Source organism: Gopherus flavomarginatus, chromosome 10 (genome assembly GCF_025201925.1).
Source record: "Gopherus flavomarginatus isolate rGopFla2 chromosome 10, rGopFla2.mat.asm, whole genome shotgun sequence".
Classification (NCBI taxonomy): Eukaryota; Metazoa; Chordata; order Testudines; family Testudinidae; genus Gopherus; species Gopherus flavomarginatus.
Window position 1 is genome coordinate 43,732,703 of NC_066626.1, and position 27,219 is coordinate 43,759,921.

The 27,219-nt window shown below is 40.3% G+C and overlaps 1 protein-coding gene across 1 annotated transcript in view; it reads right to left on the reverse strand.

Annotated features, from left to right (window-relative positions):
* UBR3 (ubiquitin protein ligase E3 component n-recognin 3) overlaps positions 1 to 27,219 on the reverse strand; it is a 217,965-nt gene that overhangs the window by 165,714 nt on the left and 25,032 nt on the right. The window contains exons 2-7 of the mRNA XM_050916261.1: positions 18,184 to 18,323; positions 15,643 to 15,801; positions 13,555 to 13,698; positions 12,860 to 12,906; positions 6,811 to 6,877; positions 1,314 to 1,444 (exon numbers count right to left, since the gene is read on the reverse strand). Of these exons, the coding sequence (XP_050772218.1) occupies positions 1,314 to 1,444; positions 6,811 to 6,877; positions 12,860 to 12,906; positions 13,555 to 13,698; positions 15,643 to 15,801; positions 18,184 to 18,323 (688 nt within the window). The remainder of the gene's footprint in view (positions 1 to 1,313; positions 1,445 to 6,810; positions 6,878 to 12,859; positions 12,907 to 13,554; positions 13,699 to 15,642; positions 15,802 to 18,183; positions 18,324 to 27,219) is intronic.

The window sequence follows — 27,219 nt, forward strand, 5'->3', positions numbered from 1 at the left end:
TAGCTTGTAAGTTCTTTAGGGAGGACTGTCTCTTACTACATTCATTTAACATTTTAAAAAAGGAAAAACTGGTCCAATTCAATGATTGAACTGAGCTAATATGTAGAATACAACTTCACAGAATAACTTTGCAATCTTCACCATTCCTTTCCCTTCACTTGTTACATCAGCTCTGTTAGGACTCCTAAGCTTCTTGGGACAGGATCTGTATGTTACTTGTTTTGTAAAGCACTAGAACTGGTTTTAAAACGGTGGTTTCCTCCCTGCCGAAGATTTCCCCTTTTTGTCCCAAAAACACAATCTGAACAAACTTGTTTTTCTGATTTCCTAAAATTTGAGGAAAGCAGATACTTTCTGCAAAAATATAATTAGGTCAAAAACCCAATTTTCTGCCAAAAATAAGTTTGATTTAAAAAAAAAAAAAGTGACTAGCCCTATGTGACACACTTCAGGTGCTGTAGAGATAATAAGGCATAATGTCTTGCTTCCAAAAGTTATCAGTTAACACACATTAAAATTAGCAGGTCTCAACAACAGCAGATATTCTTTCACAATAAAGATGCTGAACCAAGTCATTTCTTATAACCAGATGAGATATGAGTTATTATTTATTCCTTAGTTTATTATAGGTGGCATAAGTAAAAATGTCTATAGTTAAGCCTGACACTTTTCAAAAGATTTTAAATTAGCAACAGAAGATTGAGGAAACCTAATTAAAAACTATTTAAAACAGTCAAGCTAACTTTTATCATAGAAAAAATAATATTGTATTAACACATCCTCCTACCACAAGAATTACATGCACTGGACCTTTAACTGAACTAGTGTAAAGAGTATATTAACAGTAACAAATATATCTCAGGAGCAGATGTCTCTTTCTCATCCTAAATGTCTCAGGAAACTTGAGGGGTGGTGGAGAGAAACAGCTTGTTGATATTGCACTTGCTCCAAGACTGGAAACTAAAACTGTAAAGGCTTGTAGGCATCTTCCCTTCAGAGAGCTAGATCTTATAAAGTCTAACAAAGCTTATGGGCTATAAAGGAAATAGCCAAAACAACAAAACAAACATAATACTCTGGCTCCTGAAGGAATTTTGAGAATGGAATTATTCAGCCAACCTGTTTTGTCCACATCTCCTTCCATGTATTGTGCAGCTCTGGGCATACCAACAAACCCTCAAATAATAAAAGAACACAGGGTTTGTTATATTAATGATTTATATCAACCATACGTGTACTCAGGCACGATGCAATACAAGTTGAAAGTGAGTAAACGAAATTGTTTTTGGGGGGGAAGGCGGGCATGCAAATACCTTATAATCTTGATCTGGTAGCATGTTGAGTAAGAAAGTTACCATCTTTTGTGGAAATTCATATTTTATTGTCCAAAATAATAATTCTTCAAGAAAACATTTATGCTTTAAAACATCCATGATGGACTGATCTGCATAAAAAGTAGGAGAACAGAAAGTGGGGGGAAACTTCAGAAAGACTTTAGGTTTTGCAAAGGACATTCCAACCTTAGTTTATTAATAATCTACTTAACTAACTAGATGCAAATATCTAAGAATCAAGAACATCTTGATGCTACTATCCTGCTAATGTTGATAAAAGGGTTTTTTAACACTTGAGGAAAAAAGTTAGCTATCAGCAATACTGTATATCAGAGGTCGGCAACCTTTCAGAAGTGGTGTGCTGAGTCTTCATTTATTCACTCTGATTTAAGGTTTTGCGTGCCAGTAATACATTTTAATGTTTTTAGAAGGTCTCTCTTTCTATAAGTCTGTAATATATAACTAAACTATTGTTGTATGTAAAGTAAATAAGGTTTTTAAAATGTTTAAGAAGCTTCATTTAAAATTAAATTAAAATGCAGGGGCTCCTGGACTGGTGGCCGGGACCCAGGCAGTGTGAGTGCCACTGAAAATCAGCTCGCGTGCCGCCGTCGGTACGCTTGCCATAGGTTGCCTGCCCCTGCTGTATATGCTTGTAATGGTTTCATGTATAGAACTCCTGCAGTCATCAATGGAAGTCCTCAGTACAAATCAGCTGCAGAATCAGGCCCTTATACAGAACTCAATCTATCAGCCTTACACTGGGTATTGACTTACTCTGCAAATAGTTACATTGGGCCAGACCTTCAGCTGATGGAAAATGTCACAGTTCCAGCGACTTCAACTGAGCTACAACAATTTATACAAATTGAAGATTTAGTCAATGACTTCAGTGGGATTACTGATGGAGTACAGTACTATTCAAGAGGAGCAAGTGTGGCAGAATCTGACCCACACTAATCGAATGTTAAAACTGTGACATAAATTAGGTGTAATTCCTAAAAATATGTATGATCTGTTTGTAAACTTTTAAAACCTTTAAATAAAATTTAACACTTACATAATATTTTAATTCTTCAAATCATTTACATACAAATAATACATTCTCAAAACAATCTTGTGAAGTAGGCAAGTATCGCAACTCTATAAAATGAAAAAAATGATAAATAAAGCAGCTTTTCCAAAAATTTTAAACCAAGTTAGTAGAAGAACAGAGATCAAAACCCAGTTTATCTCAACTCCCAGACTCATTAGGAGTCTATTAGATCACACAGTGTTTTCACTGTCCTTCAAAGCTGTAATACTTACTATTCACAGATAACATAACCTGTCCACTCCTACAGCATGGAGAGATTTATGCAAATATGACCCTCCTGAATGTATTGGAGTCAACCAGGAGGGCAAGCAGCAGTAATGCTACCTCTTCCCCCAGACAAGGCAGAGATAAATTCCAACTGGGATTTCATAAAGACTCACCCAAATCAGGGCAGGCAGTGCAAGAAATGCTGAATCGGTGCATCTCCTGGCCTGGCACTGTTCCCCACCCCTCCAAGCCAGACTCAATCATTTTGTGGAGTGTATTGGATGGCTTTGGGCCCAACGGTGAAGGGGGATTTGCTAGCGTTTTGTGCCACTTTGCCCGCTCCAGGTGAGCTTACCACCAGCAGAGCCAACATTCCACAGACACATGTCAGTGGTGGACTCTGATCACTACGTTAGAATTTTCAGAAATTGTTAAAATATCATAAGAAATATGAACAATTTAAACTTGAGAGGCATTTTCATGAGGAGTCTCTTTTTCTAATCCAAACAAAGAAAAAAAATCTATGTTCTGGAAGCGTGATATCAGAGAACTCATTTTTACCTCTCTTAATCCTGAATATTCCATCAAAAATCACCAGTCACTTACTACAGCAAGCATGCAACAATAATTTAGGATCTCATCCTCCTCCCGTTTAAAAAGGTGTGTGTATGAATTTACTACTGATTAAAGATGCAAGCTTGACAGCCATGCAGATTGAACTCCTCCATCTGCACAACAGACAGAATGATTACGAGAAGTAATGATTCCGCTCTACTCCAGGCTGATCAGGCCCCAAATGGAGTGGTGTGTCCAGTTCTGGGCACCACATTTAAGGAAAGATGTGAATAAAAGCGGGAAAGTCCAGAGAAGAGCAACTAAAATGATTAAAGCTTTAGAAAACATGACCTAAGAAAGAAGATTGAAAAAAGTGGGTGTGTTTAGTCTGGAAAAGAGAAGACAGAGAGGGGACATGATAACAATTTTCAAGTGCATGAAAGGTTGTTACAAGAAAGTGGGAGAAAAATTGTTGTTCTTAACTGCTGTGGATAGGACAAGACGCAATGGGCTCAAACTGCAGCAAGGGAGGTTTAGGTTGGACATCAGGAAAAACTTCCTGTCAGAGTGGTTAAGCACTGGAATAAATTTCCTAGGGAGGTTGTGGAATCTCCATCATTGGAGATTTTTAAGAGCAGGTTAGACAAACACCTGTCAGGGATGGTCTAGATAATACTGAGTCCTGCCATGAGTGCAGGGGACTGAACTAGATGACCTCTTGAAGTCCCTTCCAGTCCTATGATTCTAGGTACACTTCATATATTCCAATGTGTGGACTCCAATAATGTAGGCTGTTCACACACACTCATTACCCACTACTGAAGTGCAGCTTCCTCAGAACAGAAACATGGCAGTCCCTCAGGACAGGGAGAGACCACCAGCAAATCAAATTATACCTGCTGAAGAATTTAGTAAAAGAGTTCTTATCCAAGTTTGTCTAGGACACCAAAGCTATCACTCCTATGCTTGTGAAAAGTATTATGCAATTTTTTTATAAATTAAAAAAAAAAATACTGTTTATGGGGTTGAAAATGTCTTATAAACTAGATCCTTTAGATGGACGAGTGTTTTAGAAACAGCAAAACATAACAGAGAAAAGAACAATTTTATAATACACTGCTGAATACCCAAACCCACATTTTGTACTGAAGTGTCACCTAAGTCTTTTAAATCTTCCTTTTATTTTTCCCTATGACCGCAAAAAAAAAGTGTAGCTGTTGAAAACTTTTCTCCTGGGACATCAGTGTTAGTATGTCAAAGTATCACAAATGCATAGCCTGCTGTGAAGATCTATGCTGGGGCAGAAATCTGCTTTTATGAAGAGGTAAAATCTGTTTTTATTCAATACTCAGTTTTCTAAAATTTTCTTTCAACACTCTTATTTTATACCCTATAGGACATAAAATACGAATACTGAAAACTTCAGAAAACTATGTAATATTTAATAAAAACAGAAACTTACCTTTCCCCCCACTGTCAGACTCCCTCCTCTGGGGCTGACATTAGGAGCTATCAACATCATCAGCACAATCCATGTTGAGATGCCTCAGAGGGAGGGAAGACTAAAAGCCTGGGGGAAACGAAAGGTTTAATTAAAAGAATCATTTTGCTGAAATGCCTTAAATTATGTCCATTTGGGCATTTGACAGCTTCCAGGACTGAATTTCCTGCCCCACAATAGAAGTTCACTTTTGTTAAGGAAACTGCATTATTTCTGGAGTCGTGAGGATTTTACTTTAACTTTTAGGAACTTCGGTTAAACTGTAAAGACTCATAGAAGTGTCTTAACTAGCGAGCTCCCTTCTCTGCTTTTCCATCTTGTCTCTGAATTGTAAGATCTTGAAGAGCAAACTATGGTTTTCTTCTAACATTTCAATATATTTCCATAAATTTTAATTGACAATTACAACAACTGCCATTGTTAAAACAATAGTTATGTCCTCTTTTCCAGCCTCTCTCTATTCTGCCCAGTATATGTGAAACACTGTAAATTATAATTTTCATCTCCCACCATCACAACTCCTTCAAATCTGTGTTCACTTCCTGTATCTTTTCATTTCAAATTCAAACTCCACATCCTCACTTTCAAGTCTTTCCAAAGCTTTGTTCATGCCTTCATTACTGTTTTCCCTGCAGACATTCCCTTCTCATGCCTTGTGGCTACCCAGTGCTATCTTCCTGTCTTACAGATCCATAGATTCATAGACTCTAGGACTGGAAGGGACCTCGAGAGGCCATCGAGTCCAGTCCCCTGCCCTCATGGCAGGACCAAATACTGTCTAGACCATCCCTGATAGACATTTATCTAACCTACTCTTAAATATCTCCAGAGATGGAGATTCCACAACCTCCCTAGGCAGTTTATTCCAGTGTTTAACTACCCTGGCAGTTAGGAACTTTTTCCTAATGTCCAACCTAAATCTCCCTTGCTGCAGTTTAAGCCCATTGCTTCTTGTTCTATCATTAGAGGCTAAGGTGAACAAGTTTTCTCCCTCCAACTGATGACACCCTTTTAGATACCTGTAAACTGCTATCATGTCCCCTCTCAGTCTTCTCTTTTCCAAACTAAATAAACCCAATTCTTTCAGCCTTCCTTCATAGGTCATGTTCTCAAGACCTTTTATCATTCTTGTTGCTCTTCTCTGGACCCTCTCCAATTTCTCCACATCTTTCTCAAAATGCGGTGCCCAGAACTGGACACAATACTCCAGTTGAGGCTTAACCAGCGCAGAGTAGAGCGGAAGAATGACTTCTCGTGTCTTGTTTACAACACACCTGTTAATGTCTTGTCACACCTACAAGTAATGGTATAATGTAATTTTAATGGTATAATGTAATTTTAAAGAAAGTGAGGCATTTGTCTTTTGAAAATATCAATATGGAAGGCATTAACAATTGCCATTAGCACCTTTTCAGAACAACAAACCTAACAACAAAAAGCATAAGACATGGATATTCTCCCACCTCCATACCCCAAAGGGCTAAATCCTGATGTACTCTGTCAGTCATTCTTCAGATAAAACTCTCATTGACCTCAGTGGGAATTTTGCTTAAATTGGACTAAACATTGCAGGATGTGGCCTACAGAGAGGATTGATTTAAAGGCAAGATATAAATGTGAGTAGTTTCAAAGGAGTCTCCATTTGAATATCTATTTCTAATGACATCTCTTTTCATATTAAAGTGTCATTACAGGATTGGTTTACTTTAAGACCAAAAAGGATCAGAGGGGAAGTGCTCTTATCTGGCCCAAACTGCAATTATATTGCGCATCAACATAATGAAAGACATTGTCAGGAACAAATTAAGCCTTCCACTAGATTTTTAAATTTATTAGCATTTGAAAAACCTTCCACCTAAATACTGACAGCACAATGAGTTTTTAGAAGTTCCCTTGCCAAACAAAAGGTGACAAATGATCAGTTGACACCAAATACTGAATGGCAGTACTTGCTCCCTCACGAGATGAGAGCTGCAGATTAAAAATACTCACTGACAAATTAAATGCCTGTGTCACATGCAGCTTCCCAGTGCTTGAAAACAGACTGAGTATTCTTAGATAAAATAAGATAGACACAAAGCAAGCATGATAAATGGAGATCATTACTTCATAAATACCTTTGGTACTGCTGCTTAGTTTCACCCTCTTGCGCTTGCCCACACCTTGGCTTCCATCCTGGTCCTCCTGGAGCAGAGGAAGAGATTACAAAAATCAATAGCTGTACAGATTTTACTGCAGAGAGTAAACACTCTGTAATTCACTTCTGGATTAAATACATACCTAAAAAACAACAGGAGACTCTGTACATACTTGGTAATAGGACAATGTTTTATCTGACCAAAGGTCCATCAAGCCTAGTATCTTATCCTTTGACAGTAGCAAATGGCAGGTGCCCCAAAGGAAATGAACAGACAGGTTATCATCAAGTGATCCATGCCCTGACACCCAATCCCAGCTTCTGGCAAACAGAGGCTAGGGACACCATTCCTGCCCATCCTGGCTAATAGCCATTGATGGACCTATCTTCCATTAATCTAACCTCGTTACAGTATTGGCCTTCACAACACCCTCTGCAAGGAGTTTCAGAGGTTGACAGTGTGTTGCATGAAAAAATACTTTTTTGTGTTTATTTTTAACCTGCTACCTATTAATTTCATTTGGTGGCCCCTGTTCTTGTATTATGAGGTGTAAATAACACTTCCTTATTTACTTTCTCTATACCACTCTTGATTTTATAGACCTCTATCATATCCCCTCCCTTGGTCGTCTCTTTTCCAAGCTGAAAAGTCCCAGTCTTATTAATCTCTCCTCATATATAAGCCATTCTATACCCCTAATCATTTTCGTTGCCTTTTTCTGAACCTTTTCCCAACTCCAATACATCTGCATGCACTATTCAAGGTGTGGGTGTACCATGGATTTATATAGTGGTAATATGATATTTTCTGTCTCATTATCTATCCCTTTCTTGATGAATCCCAACATGCTGTTCACTTTTTTGACTGCCGCTGCACATTCAGTGGATGATTTCAGAGAACTATCCACCGTGACTCCAAGATCTCTTTCTTGAGTAGTAACAGCTAATTTAGACCCCATCATTGTGTATATATATAGTTAGGATTATGTTTTCCAATGTGCATTACTTTGCATTTATCAACATTAAATTTCATCTGCCATTTTGTTACCCAGTCACCCAGTTTTGTGAGATCCTTTTGAAGCTCTTCGCAGTCTGCCTGGGACTTAACTATCTTGAGTAGTTTTCTATCACCTGCAAATTTTGCCACCTCACTGTTTGCCCCTTTTTCCAGATCATTTATGAATATGTTAAATAGGACCGGGCTCAGTACAGATCCCTGGGGGACACCACTATTTACCTCTCTCCATTCTGAAAAGTGACCATTTATTCCTATCCTTTGTTTCCTGTCTTTTAACCAGTTACCAGTCCATGAGAGAACCTTCCCTCTTATTCCAAGACTGCTTATTTTATTAAATTTTGCTGGCTACTTTACTTTCTTTCTGAAACTAATCGCTAAAAAATATTTACATAGGTAAAATATCTAGATACGGTACATGTAACTATGAAGTTTAATTTTTATCCCTTTGTAGGTTTATTTTTTTTGTTTTGGGTTCGTTTGTTTTTTGCATGCATGGCCTCTTCTGGTTTTTCCAGCCAAATGATGACTATGAATCTGAGCTGGCAATACAAACAACTGAGTAGACATTTTCTAATCAATTTAAATGCTTCTATCCAACATTGAAATAATTTAATTTGTTGGCAGCCAGTTACAATTAGAAGAGCCCTAGCAAATAAAGTAATATTTCAGATATATAAAAGGTACTTGTCATTTGAAGTACACAGAGCACTTTATAAACAAGCAAGCCAGCCTTACATAAACGAATTTAGATTAAAAACATGATGACTGCCACTTAAATGGGAAAGACAGGGCATAAAAAGAGAAAGTGAAACGCAGACAGATATATGAGTTGGGGTTAGGATGCTGGATCCTGGCCTCCAAGTCTACTGCTCTAACAAGCAGATGACACTGCACCCACTATAATACTAGCAAAACAAGTTAAATATATTTGTCTTCATTAGAGTGTCTGAAATGTGCGATTTTATCAGTTTAAGAGGATGAAAGCTGTGATCAAATTTGGGGAATAAAGTATTGTTTTCTGGAAAAATATTTTCCTCAACTGAAATGTGTGCTGATTATTTGTCTCCCATGTCATAGTAGGTGAGGATTAAATCTTAATGGAAAGAGTTGAAGTTAAACAGCAATGTATATTGAACACTAAGCTTTTTAGATTCATCCTAAATACAAAAGGGAAAGTACCTTGCTGAATGCCATCTCTCTCCAATTAATCTCCCATGAACTAAAATACATTCAGAATTATAAAAGGACAGAATAATTCACGACTTCTACTTATTCAGGAAAAAAAAAGTCTTACATGAGGAGAAAGCATGATCTTTTCTAACAAACTTATTTTCAATTTTGCTTTAAGGCAGTCTTGCTTTAGTGCTCTTGATGCAGAGTTACTGAACAGTAAGTAATATTTTTCGTGCAGTAATTTGCACTGGAGAAACTGAACAAGGTTAAAAACTTGTTTATTAAAGTAGCTTACAGTAAGTCAACTGGATTTATATTTACAAATGTGCATTTCAGGTCCCACATTTATAAAAGGCCCTTCAGTCTCTTTCTGAGTTACTAAAAAAACTCAGGGGATATGGAATTTATTTTTACCCTCATCCCATATCATATTTACTTGTAATCTCCCATTTGTCTGAAAATATGTCAGGCACATTAAGAAAAAAGTGTACTCATAAATTAAAATTGGTTGCGTTTGTTTACTGTTAATCCTTCTTGCTATAGCTGTTTCTAAATAAAAGTCTTGGTTGAGATCAAGTGTGAAAATGCCCACTCATGCTCTCTGAGATTACATTTCAACAGGGTAACTGAGAACTTGACTCAGATCCCAGATAGGACCACATTTCTCAGTTTTAATAATAATAAATAATAAAAACAACAACTGCATGCTTAACATACTTGCTAGTTTTATCTAACATATGGTGATTTGCAGATTTATACTGGAGATTGGAAAGAAAGAATGAATTAAGTGTCCACAAAGTGTAAAACACTAACTGACAGGCATATTTCAGTTGCTGTTATTCTATCCCCACTAACCCAGGCTATACGTTTCCCCTGGGCCTTCCATTCTATTCCCCAACCTTCCTTTTAAACTGCTATACTTTACCCACTGAAATAAATCCTATTCCCTTTCTACAGTACCAGTATACCTCCCTAGTCCCCATTCATACCCCACCATCCTTTCCAAAAGGAATGCCATATCTGATCCCTCCCCAAACTACCACAATAGCGTCCATTTCCTTCCCTCACAACAGAGCAATCACAAACAAGGAGTGAGCATCATTTTGAATAAAATTCAGAATATTAAGATGATTTTGTTTCACTTAATGTTTCATCAGTAGTATTTCTAGTTGTTATTTCATATTGTGGAGTTTGGTTTGTATAAAGATATGCTTAAAGAATATCAAGCAGTGCTTTGAAAAATGTCAACTTATAAATAGCACTGCTGAGAGCATAACATGCTGTGAGCTGGTGACAATAGAGGCAAACATCTGATGTAACTTATTGTAGGTATAAACAAACAATAGATTTTTCACTGCTACACCTGTTCAGGATAAACTAAAAGTCCTTGCCAAAGATTCTGTTTTAAAGCATTTTAAAAGTTTGTTATGTCTCCCTATTCAGATGTCTGAACAAGTTAAAAATGACTGTTGTCTGCTCCTGTCAGCTGGGACTAAGCTATCATCTGGAAGACTGTTAAAGGTTTAGTAAAAAAAAAAAAAAGGTCCATAAAAACAACATTTCAAGTAAGTTAAGAATACATTAATAAAGCAACTCTGCATAGGTTTTTCTCCTTCTCCTCTACCAAACATGATTAATAAATAAGGCCAGATCTACACCAGGGAATTTACATAAGAAAACATTCCTACTGTTGCTATCACAAGCTCAGCTGCACCAGTGTTAGCATCACTGGGATATCTAGTGCCTAAGACTGCTCACAATTCTTTTAGTATCATCTGTATTAAACCTACTTAGAACAAGTCTAATGGACATGATGCTGAAAATGACTGCTGGAAAGAGAGAGCCACCTGTGCTAGATACAGCAATTTCCTGCCATATCCTTGGGTGATCTACTGAATTAAGTTTAAGTATCTTTGGGGCCATGATATTAAATTAATGGTTTATGTATTACTGTGGGCTAGAATTGTATGTAACTTCCTGAGGGTGGGGTGGAAGACAGACGTAATAGATGACAGACCTGGGCGTTCAAAGGACTATACTGAACAGAGTGCCAGACAAGAATAGACTTTTGCAAGAAAAAGTGTTAAGTGAACTTCCTGGGGAATATCTAGGGGGAGGTAAATATAAATACCTCACCTCCAATTATGCAAAAATCAAGCCTTTTGAAGCTATGCTCTGAGTAGGCCATTGTCCGTTGATCACCTGTTACATGAGGCCAAGATCAAAGCCCAAGCTGCATAAAGGAAAAACTCAATTGTTCATGGTGGTTCTGGTTCTGAATATGAAAAGGTTATGAATTTATAACCTGGGGGAAAACCCACTTATGGACTTGAAGCTACCAGAGCTCAAGACTGGAGTTGGGTGACCTCTAGTTACGTTTTTTAGCAAATGTAGGTTCTTTTACTCTTTTTAATGTTTTTTCTGTAATGCTTTCACTTTAAAAATAAATTTGCTTGCTTATGAAGAGTTGTGTGGTAACTTGTAACTGTGGGCAATTAGACTGTTATAGCCATCAGCGAGAAAGCAAAGCACAGATGCTGGCCTGTTTAGGCAGGCTGGCTTGCTGGGACATCACAGAATAGGCAGGGAAGTGCACAGCCTAGAAAAAGCCAAGCCAAGAGGGAGAGAGACATGGGTCACTAATAAGGCTGCAAGTTTGTCATGGAGGTCACGGATTCCGTGACTTTCTCTGACTTCTGCAGCGGTAACCCCTGAGCCAGTCACACTGGCCACTGCTGGAGCAGTCTTGGGTCCCCATGTCTCATCCCCTCCCCTCAGCAGCAGCAGAGTTTGGATGTGGGAAGGGTCAGGGGCACGGGACAGGGTGAGGTGGGCTCCAGGAGGCGGTTACCTGAGGGGCTCCCTGGAAGCAGCGACATCCTCCCTCTCGCTCAATTCCTAGGCAGAGGCGTGGCCAGGCAGCTCTGCGTGCCGCCTCCATCCAGAGTGCTGGCTTTGCATCTCCCATTGGCCGGGAACTGTGGTCAATGGGAGCTGTGGAGGCAGTGCCTGCAAGCAGAGGCAGCGTGCATGCACCTGGCAGAGCTGCCTGGTCACGCCTCCGCCTAGTAGCTGAGTGAGGGGGATGTCGCCGTTTCCAGGGAGCCCCCCAGATAAGCGCTGCCCACAGCCCACCTCACTCCATCCCGTGCTCCCTCCCAACCCCTTGCCCCTACCACATCCAAACTCTGCTGCTGTTCCGGGGGGGGGAGGCACAGGGCCAGGTAGGGAGCCTGCTGGCCCCACCAATCCCCAGCCCCCACCAGCAGCGGGGTTCCTGGGCTGCGCTCTGCTGCCCACCCACCCACACCACCAGTACCCGGGCTGCCCTTCCCCAGCCCCCTCCCCCCCCAGCTCCCACCTCCCCCCCAAGGGGTATATAGTAAAAGTCATGGACAGATCACAGGCTGTGAATTTTTGTTTACTGACTGTGACCTGTCCATGACTTTTACTAAAAACGCATCTGACTAAAAAGTTGCCTTAGTCACTAACCATGATGGCTGAGGACCTAGGAGCCTAGAATGGATGCCCTTGTTGGACCAAGAGGGAAGAATACGGGTCACAGTTGCCCTGAACTGTGACCCACATATCTATGTTGCTTACACCAGTTCAGCTGAAGCAGTATTAGCAACGATTTTTTTTTTTTTTTTTAAAGTTCTTTAGTGGAGCAAGGGCATAAGGATCTGGTCCTGTAGATCCCTACTAACAGATGTTCTCTCCACTGAACTAGATAGACATAGACCAAGTATTAAAGATTTGCAGGATTTGGACTAAAGTATTCTCTCTGTTTATACATTGTTACATTTCTATTTGATTTCCTTGAAAAAAAAAATCTCACCTCATCTGAAGACTCTCCTTGTCCTGATGTTGTAGCACCTGCTAAACCTTTTGAAATAAACATAAAATAAAATAAAGATTTCCTTCACAATTCTTGTATTGACACATTTTATGAGATTCAATGACCCATAAAGAAACACAAAACATAATCTCAGCTATAGCCACATTGCCTCATACTGATCTCGTTAGCTCTCACAAGATAAGCAGTATTGGGCTTGGCAGTACTTGGAGGGGAGATCTTCAAGGGATATTCAGGGTACTTGAAGAAGTGATACTTGTGATTCAGAATTAGGTCCCACCATAGTGCTTCAGTGCACCGTGCTGGTGGAAAACATTCTTTCATAAGAGACAAACTGAGCTCCTGATCACTTCTGGCCATCAAAAATCCAGGGCACTATTGCAATAATAAGGATTTAACCCAGTTACAACCCCTAAATTCCAATATGAGTAATTACATCTTGCCTACTCGAATTCCACTAATTCTCTGATTGGATAAGGATTATTATTCACATCCCTGAAATACTACGTTTAGTTTTGTTGGTGCAGTTACAATATGTCCTGCATTTTGGCAGTATGTGAAGTGATCCCTACAAATAGTTTAATTCCATGAAGCACTTCAAATACTGTTTAGGACACAAGAGTAGTTTTTTTTAAAAAGAAAGATTTCTCCCCCCCAAGATGTTTTTCTACACAAACCTTGAATTGCTAACGTGCTAGTCCCAGATGCTTGCTCCTGCATACCACATGCAAGTTTATCCTCAGGAAATGCCAGTCCAGAGCCCTTCAAAGCTATGAGGTACTTTTCATGACTTTTCTTTGCACATGCATTTTCTCCAACACCTTGAATATATATTTAAAACAACATTAAAGCAAAGACAAACAAGTATTCAGCTAATGTGCTAACACAAGAGGCCTCACTTAATGAGATTCGTTCCAAAAGCATTTATTTTACAAGACTAAAAAATTTAAAAAGCGGTCTACAATATTTAAAAAATATATGAACAAAAGAGTTAGAGATGCAAGTCTACAAACTTAACCCTAAACAAATACAAAGTCAGTTTGCCAGCGGATGAATTTAAATCCAAAATACAGTAGATTTTTCTGATTCTTTATTTTTTCCAAATCACGAAGTATTTTTCTTCTAATCAAGGCACCCATCCTTTCCATTGAAGCAAGATTGCTACCTACCATAATACTTCAGCCATCTTCAGCTCGGGTAGGGGGAGACAGAAAGTTGGTGGAAATAAAAGGATTCTGAAGTGAATTAGGCCTAATATCTAAAACTCATTTTAAATTGTCTAAATTTTGGCAGATAATGTTCTAGGAGCAAACAGGAAAAAACATAGCCACTTTATTTTTGGATCTCAAAATTAAAAAAAGTTGAGTTGAGACCACTGCAGCAGCAGTAAACCAAGATTATTCCCAGAGCTAGACACTTCCACTCACATCCAAGTTGCTGGTTCACAAAGAAGTAAATAAATTGCACACATTGGATTAAAATCTTCAAAGACAAACAGCTAAAAAAAATCAGTACTTCTCTACCAAAAAAAAATTTATGAGGAAATAATTGTGTGTTCAGGTTTTTAAGCAAGCTATTAAACAATGAAAAGGCAAATGCCACAGAGATGACAACATCCTTTTTAGCTGTCCACCTGCTCCCTGCAGCCAGAATTATCCTATGCAGCAAGTGGACCACAAAAACGCCTCAGGCCTTGCTATGTTCTGCCTCCATGGAGGCTAGGTCTCCACTCATAGAGGTATGTTCCCTATTCCTGCAGGCATACTTCCTTATTCCACACAATCTTTCTCCCTCCCCGCAAGGGGGGAAAAAAAAAACAAAAAAAACCAGGCTCTTCCACCTAAGCACAACATGCATACAAAAGTCTGCTACTCTGTGATGCAGGGTGAGCTTTTCCCCTGCAGAGTAAAAATTATAAAACTTCTTTCATTCAAAAGAGATCATGCTTGGCTCCCAAAAGACTTTTCCTTCAAAGCATGAAAAAGTGAATATGGGAGAGAGGAGAGCAGGGCAAAGTACTTTTCAGCAGTATTCATAAGTATTTCTCTTTCAGACAGAAGACTGCTGTTCAAAAGTTCCGCCCTCCTTTAACCCACAACTCCTCAAGATAATTACACTAACAACACCAGAGTAACTCCTATCTGCTTTATAGTCATGTAGAAGTAGGTTGGAAAGACTCAGAAATGAACACAGCAAGCTACAGAAAGCAGGAGGTTCATTTTCATCAGGTACCCCTAACCAGTGACTGCGTAACATTTTGGGCTGGATGGGAGGGGGGAGCATCAGAGAAAGAAAATAGGTGGCTTATGTATCAGGCTATTTTTACTCTGAACAGAATACCCACAGCCTCAGGCAGCAACAGGTATTCTTTCTGAGAGCAGGTCCTAAAATAAAATATGAGGCATTTATGATCATATGTTTTTATGGTAATTAAATGTTAGTTTTAAGTCAGCTCTGTTCTTGATCTTAGACCAATTATAAAAATGTTTACTGAAATTATATGTCCTTATAAAAATATTTGTGCCACAAAAGACTCTACTCCACGGTTCTTACATCAGCAAAATTCCCATTGGCTTCTCAAGCCCTAAAAATAGCAATCAACTCAGATGTTAGTTTATAATTATTCTTATAATTATTTTTCTGATCTTTTTGGTGACATCAGAACAAAAGAATACAGTATACTGGGCTGATAATGAACAAAAATGGCTTCAACTTAAATTCCTAATAATTTAAACATTTATTAACAGGAATACGCATGAACTCACCAGAGCTCAGATCTTTGTAAAACTGTTGGTTTGTCAAAACCCGGGTAAGGACTGATCGCATTGCTCCTCCCATTTTGGTCAAGTCTTCTAGAAAGGAAACATGAGGCTCCAACATCTGAAGGATTCTGTGAAGGTCTTTTTCTGATGGCAGATCAAGAGCTGGAAACCCAGTAAAAGAAGTTTAAGGCGGAGAAAGAAAATTGTTTCATTTTATTTGTATTGCTTCAACAAAGGATTATACTGAACATTTCAATAGATTAAAATACTAGTTAGACCACCAATAAAATGTATTTATATAGACAGTCTAGTCTCTCAAGAATTATCCCCATTTGAGAAACATACAAATTAGACAACTGGATTTATGATCAAGAGAGATCCAGGACTGAAACAACAGGGACACTATATGTTAGTACTATGATGCAAAGGCAATAATACAAATACATAGTGAACTTACAGAGCAAAATGAATGGTCATAGCCAGTGTTGTCAGTGTATTACTTTCAAAGAAATAAGATCTCTATACAACAGAAAATCATGTTTGACTGAAATATAACCGCATGAATCATGTGTATGTCAATATCACTCCACAAGATGAAATTTCTATTTTCCAATTTGTTTTAAGAAAATAGTAAATTACATACAAAAAGCTATGTTAAAAGAATATTACAATTCCTTGTGAAACCTTAATTTTGTCCCCTTGTGCATAAGCATTACTAGAGACCTTAATTACAGTTTTAAAAAATTAGTGTTATGGAGGATGGTTAAGACTGATTCAGAGCTTTCTGTTAAAAAGAGAATTTTTCAAAATGCTCTAAAATCCACACCATAGTTCAGGGCAACTGCACCTGTATTGCACCTCCATGGTCCACCAAGGGCACCAACTTTAGGTTCCCAGTTAATCAGGAGTCACCTCTCGTGGGAAGTGGCCCGCATCTTTCTCTCTCTCCTGACTGGGAGTTTTCCAGGCTACACTTTGCTTTCTCTCTGAAGACTATGAATAACTAATTCCCAGCACTCAAAAAACACATAGATCTTTATAAGCAAGCCAATTTAAAATGAAAGCATTACAGAATTTTTTTAAAAAAATAATAAAATAATTTGTATGCCAGTAAGCTTACTGGAAATTACCCTGTCCCTCACATTTTAACAAGAGTTTTGGTAGGAGTTAGTCCTTCAAAGCCTAAAAAGGGGTTTTTATGTGGTTACAAGTTCATAACTGCCTTAACTCAGAACAAGAAACACGATAAATAGTTGTCTTTCCTTTATACAGCTTGGGCCTTTGATCTTCAAATTCCAGGAACAGGTAATTGTAGGCCTGGCTTGACATGAGTAATTGGACATGGGTGAGGCCTCATGTCTTGAGAGAGAAGATTAGGAAGGTAAATGAATCAGCAGGTTAGAAACAGAATGTCTGTACTAGTTAAGACAAGGGAGATACCCAGGAAGACATTTACAATGGACAAGAGAAGTTGGGAACATAAAGATGAGGTCAAGAGTAAGTAATACATGGAAAGCGCAGACAGAGCATGCTGCTACAAAGTAACCAAGCCAATAGCAAAACATGTAATGCAGTGTATAGTAAATGCAGTGCAACGTGTAAATGTATATAAAGGAAGAGGTCTGCTGTGCAACTATGTGTATGGGGTATGCCCTGCACTCACCATTATGCTTGAAACTGATCAACTCAAGTGTAGTTTGATTGTATGCCAACAAAGAAACTCCAGTGATGAATTTGGAGTAGAAGAGGTCTTGGGGAAACCCCAACAATAATCTGCAGACAGTGGTCTTCTCTTTGGGGTGTAGCTTCAAAAGGTTTGATTTTTTGCACAGAGTGGGATATTTGCATTCACTTTCCCCTAGAGATTCCTCAGAAAAACTACATGACACTGTCCCAAAAGTCCATTCTTGTCTAGTCCTTCAATTACATTGTTCAATTACAGTCCTTTGAAGTTCATAATACTCCCCCAGCCCCGCAAAGAGGTTACATACAATTCTGCCCACAATAATACATAAACTCTGCATTGAATACAATGGACTCCAAACATACTTCAACTTAATTCAATAAGATTCTTCAAGGATATTGCAGGAAATTGCCATCTCTCTCTCACCCGTGCACACAGGGAGCCTGTTATGAAATCTGATATGCCACAACAAGGATTAGAATAGACTTTATAGTGTAAGTTTAGCATAATTCTGTCAGATTAAGGAGATACAGCCTAACCCAAAGTGAGCTGCTTTCAACTTTCAAAGTGCTCTGAAATACACAATATCCTCTGTTTACAGGAAGGGCACAAGCCAATGAAAGGCAAACGCAACTCCACACTTATAAAGTTTTTTGGCAGTGACTAAAATTAAATTGAAGTCAGCAAGTACTGGCCCATTGCAAAAAAAAACCAAACAACCAGGGCTCTGATCCTTTCAACATGTGGTTAGGAAAGGATTCCCTAGGTTCAGCACAGACTAAAGTTAGTAGCTTCACAAAGAATCATAATCAAGAGACAGCAACATAAACCAGGCTATCCACATGCAAATTCAAACATACCAGGTTCATTATATCCTTCTCTTAAGTACTGGATAAGACTAAAGATGAATTGTGGCAGAACTAGTTCTGACATCATCAACAAGTCTTTTGGGACACAGGGAACATTTGAACTTGATTTCATCTGGTGGCGCTTACAAAACCTATAAGACAAACAGGAAAAAAAAAATAGTTAGCCAAGTACCAATACAGTTCAGATACAGGTATCTGAAAAACAAAAACAACAAAAATAAACAAACCCTGAACCAATTCCCCTTATTGAGTTGCACACTTATGTGCATAAAAGATGGTATCATGGAATAGGTATTCAGTAAAAAAGTTAGTTAGTTACAATGAAGATATAATTGAGTTCACATTCTCCCTGCCATATCCCCAGTAAAATCATAAAATAAAGTTGAGATATTTTTTCAGACGTTAATCAGAACATAGGATGATTTTCCACATTATGAGCCTCTTCCAAAGAACTGGGAAGAGAATATCGTCATGGTATGTCTCATAATTAAAATGTGTTTATGCCAGCCATCCAAAATAGAAGTTAAAATGTTTTCCTCCAGTGAATCTGTACTGATTTGCTGTATGGCTATTGATAAGCACTGAGCTGAAGCAAGCACCTCTTCAAAAGCATTAAAACATTTGTTTTGAAAGGGGAAAATAGTTATGATCATGGATAGTTAAGAAAAATCTTAAAATCAGATGTGGGACCTACCAACTTTCGGAGTCTTTTCAACTGAGAACAATTCGATATTTTATTCTCTTTGCTAAATCTGGATATTACAAGTTTGTATGTTTTGTTCAGTGTGTGTAAAATACGAGGGGGAGATTGTCACCCCACTCCAACATGCACAGGACTGATGTACTGGAACCGCACAAACACTGGGTCCAGCCATGGGAGGATTCCCCTGGCATAGGAACTATAGAGGCAGCCATGAGGCTTATGGGACTCACACAAAACTTAGGCAGCCAGGGCTGTTTAAGTTGCACCAGGAGTCCCAGAGCACCCCATAATTAAGGAGACACAAAAGTGGCCAAAAGCCACCATATCCCACCTTTCCACCTGGCCTCTTGCTGTCTGAGGGGCACAGCACAGGATCACACTCTGAGTCTTGATGTTATTTTAGTTCATGAATTTGCAGGCTTAGTTTGGGGGGGGAATAATCCTAAAATATCTCTCTCCCCCACCTCCTATCAATTTTTAATTTAACTTGGGGTGGGGGACTACAAATCTCCGCTTAAATTCTTCTGTGAAATATCTGAATCATTACACAGTCAAAGAGAGGGACTAATCCTTCAGACCCGTAGGCCTTGGCTACACTTGTGAGTTACAGAGCAATAAAGGAGCCCCGGGGTGCATTAGCTCACTCCCCATCCACAATGGCAAGGCACGTAGAGTGCTCTGATTCTGAGGTAAACCTCCTCAGCGAATGGAATAACGTTTGCTGAGCCCCCGCTGGAGCACCGCAGTGCCAGTGTGGACACCCAGGTCCTATAGTGCGTTCTGATCAGTCTCCAGAAGTGTCCCACAATGTCTGTGCTAGCCACTCCGGTCATCACTTTGAACTCTACTGTCCTGCCCTCAGGTGACCAACCATCAGACTTGCCCTTTAAATTCTCTGAGAATTTTGAAAAATCCCTTCCTGTTTGCTCAGCCAGGCATAAAGTGCTCTCAGCGAATCTTTCCAGGTGACCATGCCTCCACGTACAAGGTGAGCCCCAGTAAGGAGCAACAGTGAGGTGCCGGACCTCATCAGTGTTTGGAGGAGGAAGCTATCCAGTTCCAGCTGCGCTCCAGCCAAAGGAATTACTATACCTTCGGGCAGATATCAAGGGACACTATAGAAAGGGGTCATGACTGGGATGCACTAACATTGGAACCACCGCACTTCACTCCCGTGCAGGGTACCAGACATTACTGGTGGCTTTCAGCCTCAAATTGCTCCCTCAAGGCATCCCTAATCCTTGCAGCCCCGGGCTGGCCCCTCTAACAGCCCTGCTCTCTGGCTGTTCAAATTCAGCCTCCAGGTATTGAACCTCCAAGTTCCATGCCTGAGTGAATCTTTCACCCTTCCCTTCACAAAGGTTATGGAGGGTACAGCACGCACAGATATAACCGCGGGATGCTGTCATCGGCCAAATCCAGCTTCCTATACAGAGAGTGCCAACGGCCCTTTAAATGGTCAAAAGCACACTCCACAGGCATTCTGCACCGGCTCAGCCTGTTGTTGAATGGCTCCTTGCTGTCAAGGGTCCCTGTGTAGGGTTTCACAAGCCACAGCATTAAAGGAAAAGCGGAGTCTCCAAGGATCATAACAGGCATTTCGTCTTCCCCTACAGGATCTTCTGGTCTGTGAAAAAAGTCCTGGCTTGCAGCTTCCTGAATAGGTCAGTGTTCCAAAAGACGCATGCATCATGCACCTTTCCGGGCCAGCCTGCATTAATGTCAATGAAGCGCCCATGGTGATCCACAAACGCCTGGAAAACCATCAAGAAATACCCCTTCCAATTAAGGTATTTGGAGGCTAGGTGGGCTGGTGACAGAATTGGAATATGCGTTCAATCTATCACACCTCCACAGTTAGGGAAACCCATTTGTGGAAAGCCATCCACAATGTCATGCATGTTACCCAGAGTCGCGGTTCTTCTGAGCAGGATGCGATTAATGGCCCTGCAAACTTGCATCAACACGATTCCAACGGCCGACTTTCCCACTCCAAACTGGTTAGCAACCGATCAGTAGCTGTTTGGAGTTGCCAGCTTCCAGATTGTCATAGCTACCCGCTTCTCCACCGTCACAGCAGCTCTCAATCTTGGGTCCTTGCGCCACAGAGTGAAAGTGGCTTTTCTCATCCGAAAGTTTTGCAGCCACAGCTCGTCATCCCAGACTTGCATGACAATGTGATCGCACCCTCAGTGCTTGTTTCCCGAGCCCAAAAGCAGCGTTCCACGGTGGTGAGCATGTTTGTGAATGCCACAAGCAATCTTGTGTCGTATGCATTACTCGAGTTGATATCATTGTCGGAGCTCTCACTGTCACTTTGGATCATAAGGAATAACTCGACTGCCAAATATGACATGCTGGCGAGACTCATCAGCATACTCCTCAGCAGTTCGGGCTGCATTCCCACAGACCAAAAAGGAAACCAGAGAGCACAGTACAAAAAACTTTGAAAGATGGCACCAAATGTGGACGGAAACTAAGAGAATGCTGAGATGTGAAACGATTAATCACGGGGCATTGGGACAAGACCCAGAATGCCCCGCACTCAACGCCCCCTTCCCACAAGCCACAGCGCCAGAATCGGAAGAGGTGCTCTCTGGGATAGCTGCCCATAATGCCCTGCTCCCAATGCCGCTGCCAGTGCCGCAAATGTGGCCACGCCAGTGCGTTTGCAGCTGTCAGTGTGGACAGACTGCAGCGCTTTCCGTACTGTGCTCTCTGAAGGAGGGTTTAACTCACAGCGCTCTATATCTGCAAGCGTAACCATGCCCTTAATCACAGAAGCAGGCTTGCTGATATCAGCAGAACAACTTGTATGAGTGTAAGGATTCACACCATGCTCTATCTTTGACTGTGTAGCAATTCAGAGGTATCTACAAAAGAATAATAGGCTGATCCTGCATCAACTTAACTATGCATATTGCTTAATAAAAGCCATTCCTCTGGTCCTTGTTGGGAAGCCCTACAGATGACAGCACCGCAGACCTGGAGGACTCCTTAGACCATAGATATAATCCAATGTCCACTGAAGTCAATGGAAAAACTCCCACTGATCTCAATGGGCACTGAATCAGGCCCACTCGCATTCTGCCAGGTTACTGTTACCAAGGGTCTTCAAATCACACATCTGGGATGTTTATCCAGAGCAGAAAAAAAAGAAAAGAAAAGGCCAAAACCCTGGAAGGAGGAGTCTAAACGTACGTAGTTTAAAAATAGTAAATGTGATTTGACAATGTCACTTAGCAATAAACAGCTACTCATGTTTATCATCATCATGTATTGATGTATCACTGACAAATGGTGGTGTCTGAATATGCAAATTATATTCTATAGTCACACTCTCATTAAATTGGCTATACCTCCACTTTAGGAAGAAACTCTATGTTTTCTATAAGAAGATTCTTCAAGAAGGAGAGGCTCAGAAGAACCAATTAGTGTCTTATAGTGCAACAAAGTAATACAGGAAGGGGCTTACAAAAAGAAAAATCAGTTCTAAGGAAGCGGATATCAGACTTTTAGGCCAAAAAAGAGAGGCTGTCAAGTCCAAGAATTAACTGTGCATTAAGACAATATTCAAATATTTCCCAGCTCACAGCAGCCCAGCTTCCAATAGCTTCATCTTCACAAGAGTAAGTTTTCTCTCATTATACTATTACTCATTTATTTTCTCTTTTATTGAACAAATAATGAGTTGCTTAAGTGCAACTATAGTTGAGGTTAATCTGTTGATTTAGAGGGCTACAACTATTGCTTGTTCATCCCTGGGAACAAAAGTGCCCTCAGAGGAGGAAGACAAACCAGGTGATGTGTCTCTCCTCTCGTGTCTGTGGGTTAGTTAAATACAAAGCCAGTGAAAAGGAATTTAGGAACAGGTGCACTCTGTAGTCATGTGTATTGCTGCCTACAGATGGAGAGCCACACTGGCAGAAAATGAACTCCTAGTAACCTTTAGGTTAGAGGATCAATACCTTACTTACAATGTCAAGATATTCAGTTTCTCTTTTATCTCAACTACACAATCTTTTTATATGAGGTTTTTCCAACGGCAATGAAAAAACATGTAAGTTTTAAAGGCACACCTGCAATCATAAGTTTATTATTTTAGAATAATGTATATTTTGTATCCTTATCACTTTAATCAGTCTGTTGTACATTTTTAATTTTTATGTTCCTCAAATGTATTTTTATAGGTAAGCCTCTCACGCTGGTGTTCTGAAGATCCTTGTAACTAAAAGCCTGCAAATATGCATGTAGAGCACAACCTTCAACCCACCCTATGCTGCTGCTACTTCCTTCCCTTCTCCAGAAATAGCTCTGCTCCTAGGAAGCCTTTCCAAATGCGAGATTCACTCATTAATCAGGCCTATCGAAATTACCCCACAACTGTTCTACCTGGAGCTAAAGGATATGAGGCATGCCTCCTCCCTAAATGCCCCCAAAATAATGCGATTTGTAGCAAATTTGAAAGGGTTTTTTCTTTTTTTAAAATATAGGCTCTGCAAGATCAAGAAAGAAAGCAAATTCCATACACACTGAAGGACCCTTCTTTAAAAAATTTTAAAAAGAACATCTCAGCAGTTCCCTCCTACTTAAACAGAGGGAGATCCAGACATGGATTATTTCCCAGATAACCAGGTCACAAGACTTGCAGCATGTGTGCCAAAATCATTCTGTAGAAAAAGAGACACATTCCGTATCTGTGGATCATGGACTGGGAATATAAACATGCAGTAACTCCTCACTTAAAGTCGTCCCAGTTATCATTGTTACGTTTCTGATCAATTAGGGAACATGCTTGTTTAAAGTTGTGCAATGCTCCCTTTTAACGTCTTTGGTAGCTGCCTGCTTTCTCCACTGCTTGTAAGAAGAGTAGCCTGTTGCAGCTAGCTGGTGGAGGCTTGGAACCAGGTTGGACCAGCCGCCCCCCATCAGCTCCCTGCTCCCCTAAATTCCCTGTGCTGCAGCCGCTCAGCAGGCTATCAATTGGCAGTTCAGCTGTCCCTCCCCCCACTGCCACGTGCTGCTCCAGAGATGACTTCTTGCTGTGCAGACAGGGGTGCGGGGCGCTAATGTCAGGGTGTCCCCCTCTCCCCCTGCTCCTGCACCCCACTTACTCCTTCTCCATACAGAGCAGGAAGGGCACACTGACGGAGAGAGACAGAGAGCACTTGGGGCAGCAGCTGCTGTCTCAACTTTCTGATCCTCTTAAAAAGACAGAGTGAGTTAGGTTACTTAAAGAGGCAGTGTGCAGCTCTCTCTCTCTCCCATACACACAAGGAGTGCGTCTGTCTCTGTCTGCTATGCTGTCTCCCCTCCCTCGCGTTCGTGCTGCCTTGTGTGAGAGGCTACATTAACAATGTGTTAACCCTTGAGGGCTCAGCCGAGTGCTAGTTCATCATTTAGCAGCGAGACATTCATCCCTCTTCCACCCTCTAACTTCACCACCTCAACCAAGCTTCACAATCATCATAGCTGTGAATAGTATTAAACTGTTTGTTTAAAATGTATGCTGTGTGTATATCTATATAATACATAGTTTTTTGTCTGGTGAAAAAAAATTTCCCTGGAACCTAACCCCCCCATTTACACATTAATTCTTATGGGGAATTGGATTCACTTAACATCATTTCGCTTAAAGTCGCATTTTCAGAAACATAACTACAGCATTAATCCACAATGTCAATGAGAGCTTTGAATAATGATCAGGAGTAAAATATAGCCATTAAGTAGTAACTAAACTATGTTATTGTCACACTCAGCATTAACGGGAAATATGCTGCCCTTTGTCTCTCTTCCTTTCTTCAGTTTCTCTCCCACTTCTCTGTCTTTGTATCTATCCCTTTCCCCCTCCACACTTCCTTCCTTTCTCAATTTCCACCTCCTGAGTTTTACTCCTACCCCTTCCTTCATCCCATCTGCTGAAGTGATGAGCAATTAAACAGCTAATGCTGACATTTAGAGTGTAACCATTAGTCTTTAGAGTTGCCACTCCAAAGAGAATAATGGGGGTGGGGGAGATCACACTTCTCAGAGCCATTGTTTCAAGCTGTCTGTAGATTCAGTGAGGCTTGGTCTACACGAGCAACTTACGTCAGTATAACTACATTGCTCAGAAATCCACACCCCTGAGCGACGCAGTTGTATTAATCTATCTCCCGGTATAGACAGCACTATGTCAACAGGAGGACTCCCCCCATCGACATAGCTACCGCCTCTCGGGAAGGTGGATTACCTTTGCCCTCCTGTCAGCATAGGAAGCGTCTTCACCAGGGGTTCTGAAAATTTTGTATTGGTGATGCCTTCCACACAGCGAGTCTCTGAGTGTGATCCCCTTATAAATTAAAAACATATTTTTTTATATGTAACACTATTATAAATGCTGGAGGTGAAGCGAGGTTTGGGGTGGAGGCTGACAGCTTGCAATCCCCTCATAATAACCTCAATGATCCCCTGAGGGATCATGACCCCCAGTTTGAGAACCCAGGGTCTTCACTGAAGCATTATGGTGGTGCAGCTGCATCAGGGCAACTGCACTAATGCAGCCTTTTAAGTGTATACAAGCCCTAAGACCACACCACACCAGTTTACACTGAATTCTTTTTTTTAAGGTTATCTTTGCACTCCTGAGGGCCACTGACTTGCCCTTTTATCAAAAGAAAGCTTAGATTCTGCAGTCTAAATATGCCAGATAGGCATATAAACATAAAAAGCAGGGTGGACCCAGCCCCAGTCCAGGTGTTTGATACTCTGCTTTATATATCAACATCTTAAATAACAGCAGGAAATCCTCAGACAATGAAGATCACAATAGGTCCTTGCTCCAGAGAGGAGTAGTCCTTAGTTACATCTAGTCCAGTCCATTGTCATTATTAAAAATCAGGACCAAGACTGAATCTAAACCAAGATAATCTAGAAAGTAAATTAAACAAATGAGCCTGGTTTCAAAATAAAACAAGGTAAAGAAGCCTTTGGGTTTATAGTGCTGACTGCCAGACATTTCTTTTACCCATGTTCCAGAAAGCTTGTTCTACCACGATCTGGTACTTCAAATCCTGAAATATCGGTCCTATTTTCTATTTACAGCTCTCCTAACCAGTCATGGGATTATTCTTTTCTTTTTTTTTTAAATGTGTATCTTGGCCAACACCATGTAAATTGAACCAGAAACCTAAAGACTAAAAGCACGAGCTGCTACAGCTAGACCCATGGCTCTGTAACTATTCATATCTTCTTTTACTTAACACAGAGGTGGACCTATAATACTCATCAATGGGTTATATGTACAACAGATTCACTGGGAATACAGAAGAACAGGCTATTTCATAATCAATTCTGCCATATTACTGTAAGAGCCCCATGGCTGGAGCATCAGTTAAGCAAATGCCTGACTAAATAGTCACACATTTCAAAACACCCTGAAGACGATCAAAACTGTACCTGACACACTAGGAACGGGAGCATATTCCAGATACTGGACCTTCCACTGAGAACACTGCCACTAGTCCAAGAGTTCCAATGTTTGGAACTGACAAGAATACTACAGCTAGTCATCTCAAGGCTGTAACAAGGCACTAGAGAAGTAGCAGCCTCTAAGGTAAACGATATATCGAAATATATAGTTTACCTTTACTTGTAGGCATCTTCCACCACAGTGAGGCAACAGAAAACACACTGAAAAGTAAAATTCTGTACTAGAAGACTGAGAGACTAGATAACTAATAGGTCATATCCAGGTCTAGTTTCTATTACTACAAACACTCTAGTACCACAAATAATGTCTTTTTAGATAGGAAAATGTATTACTTTTTATATGTCTTATGCTGCATGATTTTTCCTTTGTGAATGTTTTACTACTATAAATTCTCTGATAATCATATTTGTGAATGTGAGTATGTTAGAAAGAGCCATTTCATTAGTCAGAGCTGTGCAAATCCCATTTAACTGAAGATATTTAATTGAGGATGGGGAGTGGTTTGTTTTTTTGAGTTACAAACCCAAAGACAAAGGGAAATACTGTTGTCCTTCCCTGAACCTATTCCCTTCACCAGTAACTTGTTGAGGTTCATTTTTGTATTCTTTGCACACACCCTTCAGACTGGACGTGGCGAACTCTGCGCCTTGAATCAAGGCCACCACCATTGCAATGAGGCGTAGTGCGTGGCTCCAGGTTTCGGGTATTTCACCGGGGGTCCGGAACACCACACAGGACCTCCCCTTTGACTGCAAGGACCTGTTTGCTCAAAATACGGACACGCACCTGCACAGCCTGAAGGACTCATGGGCGACTCTGAAGTCCCTGGGGCTACACACCCCGGCGCCTCAGA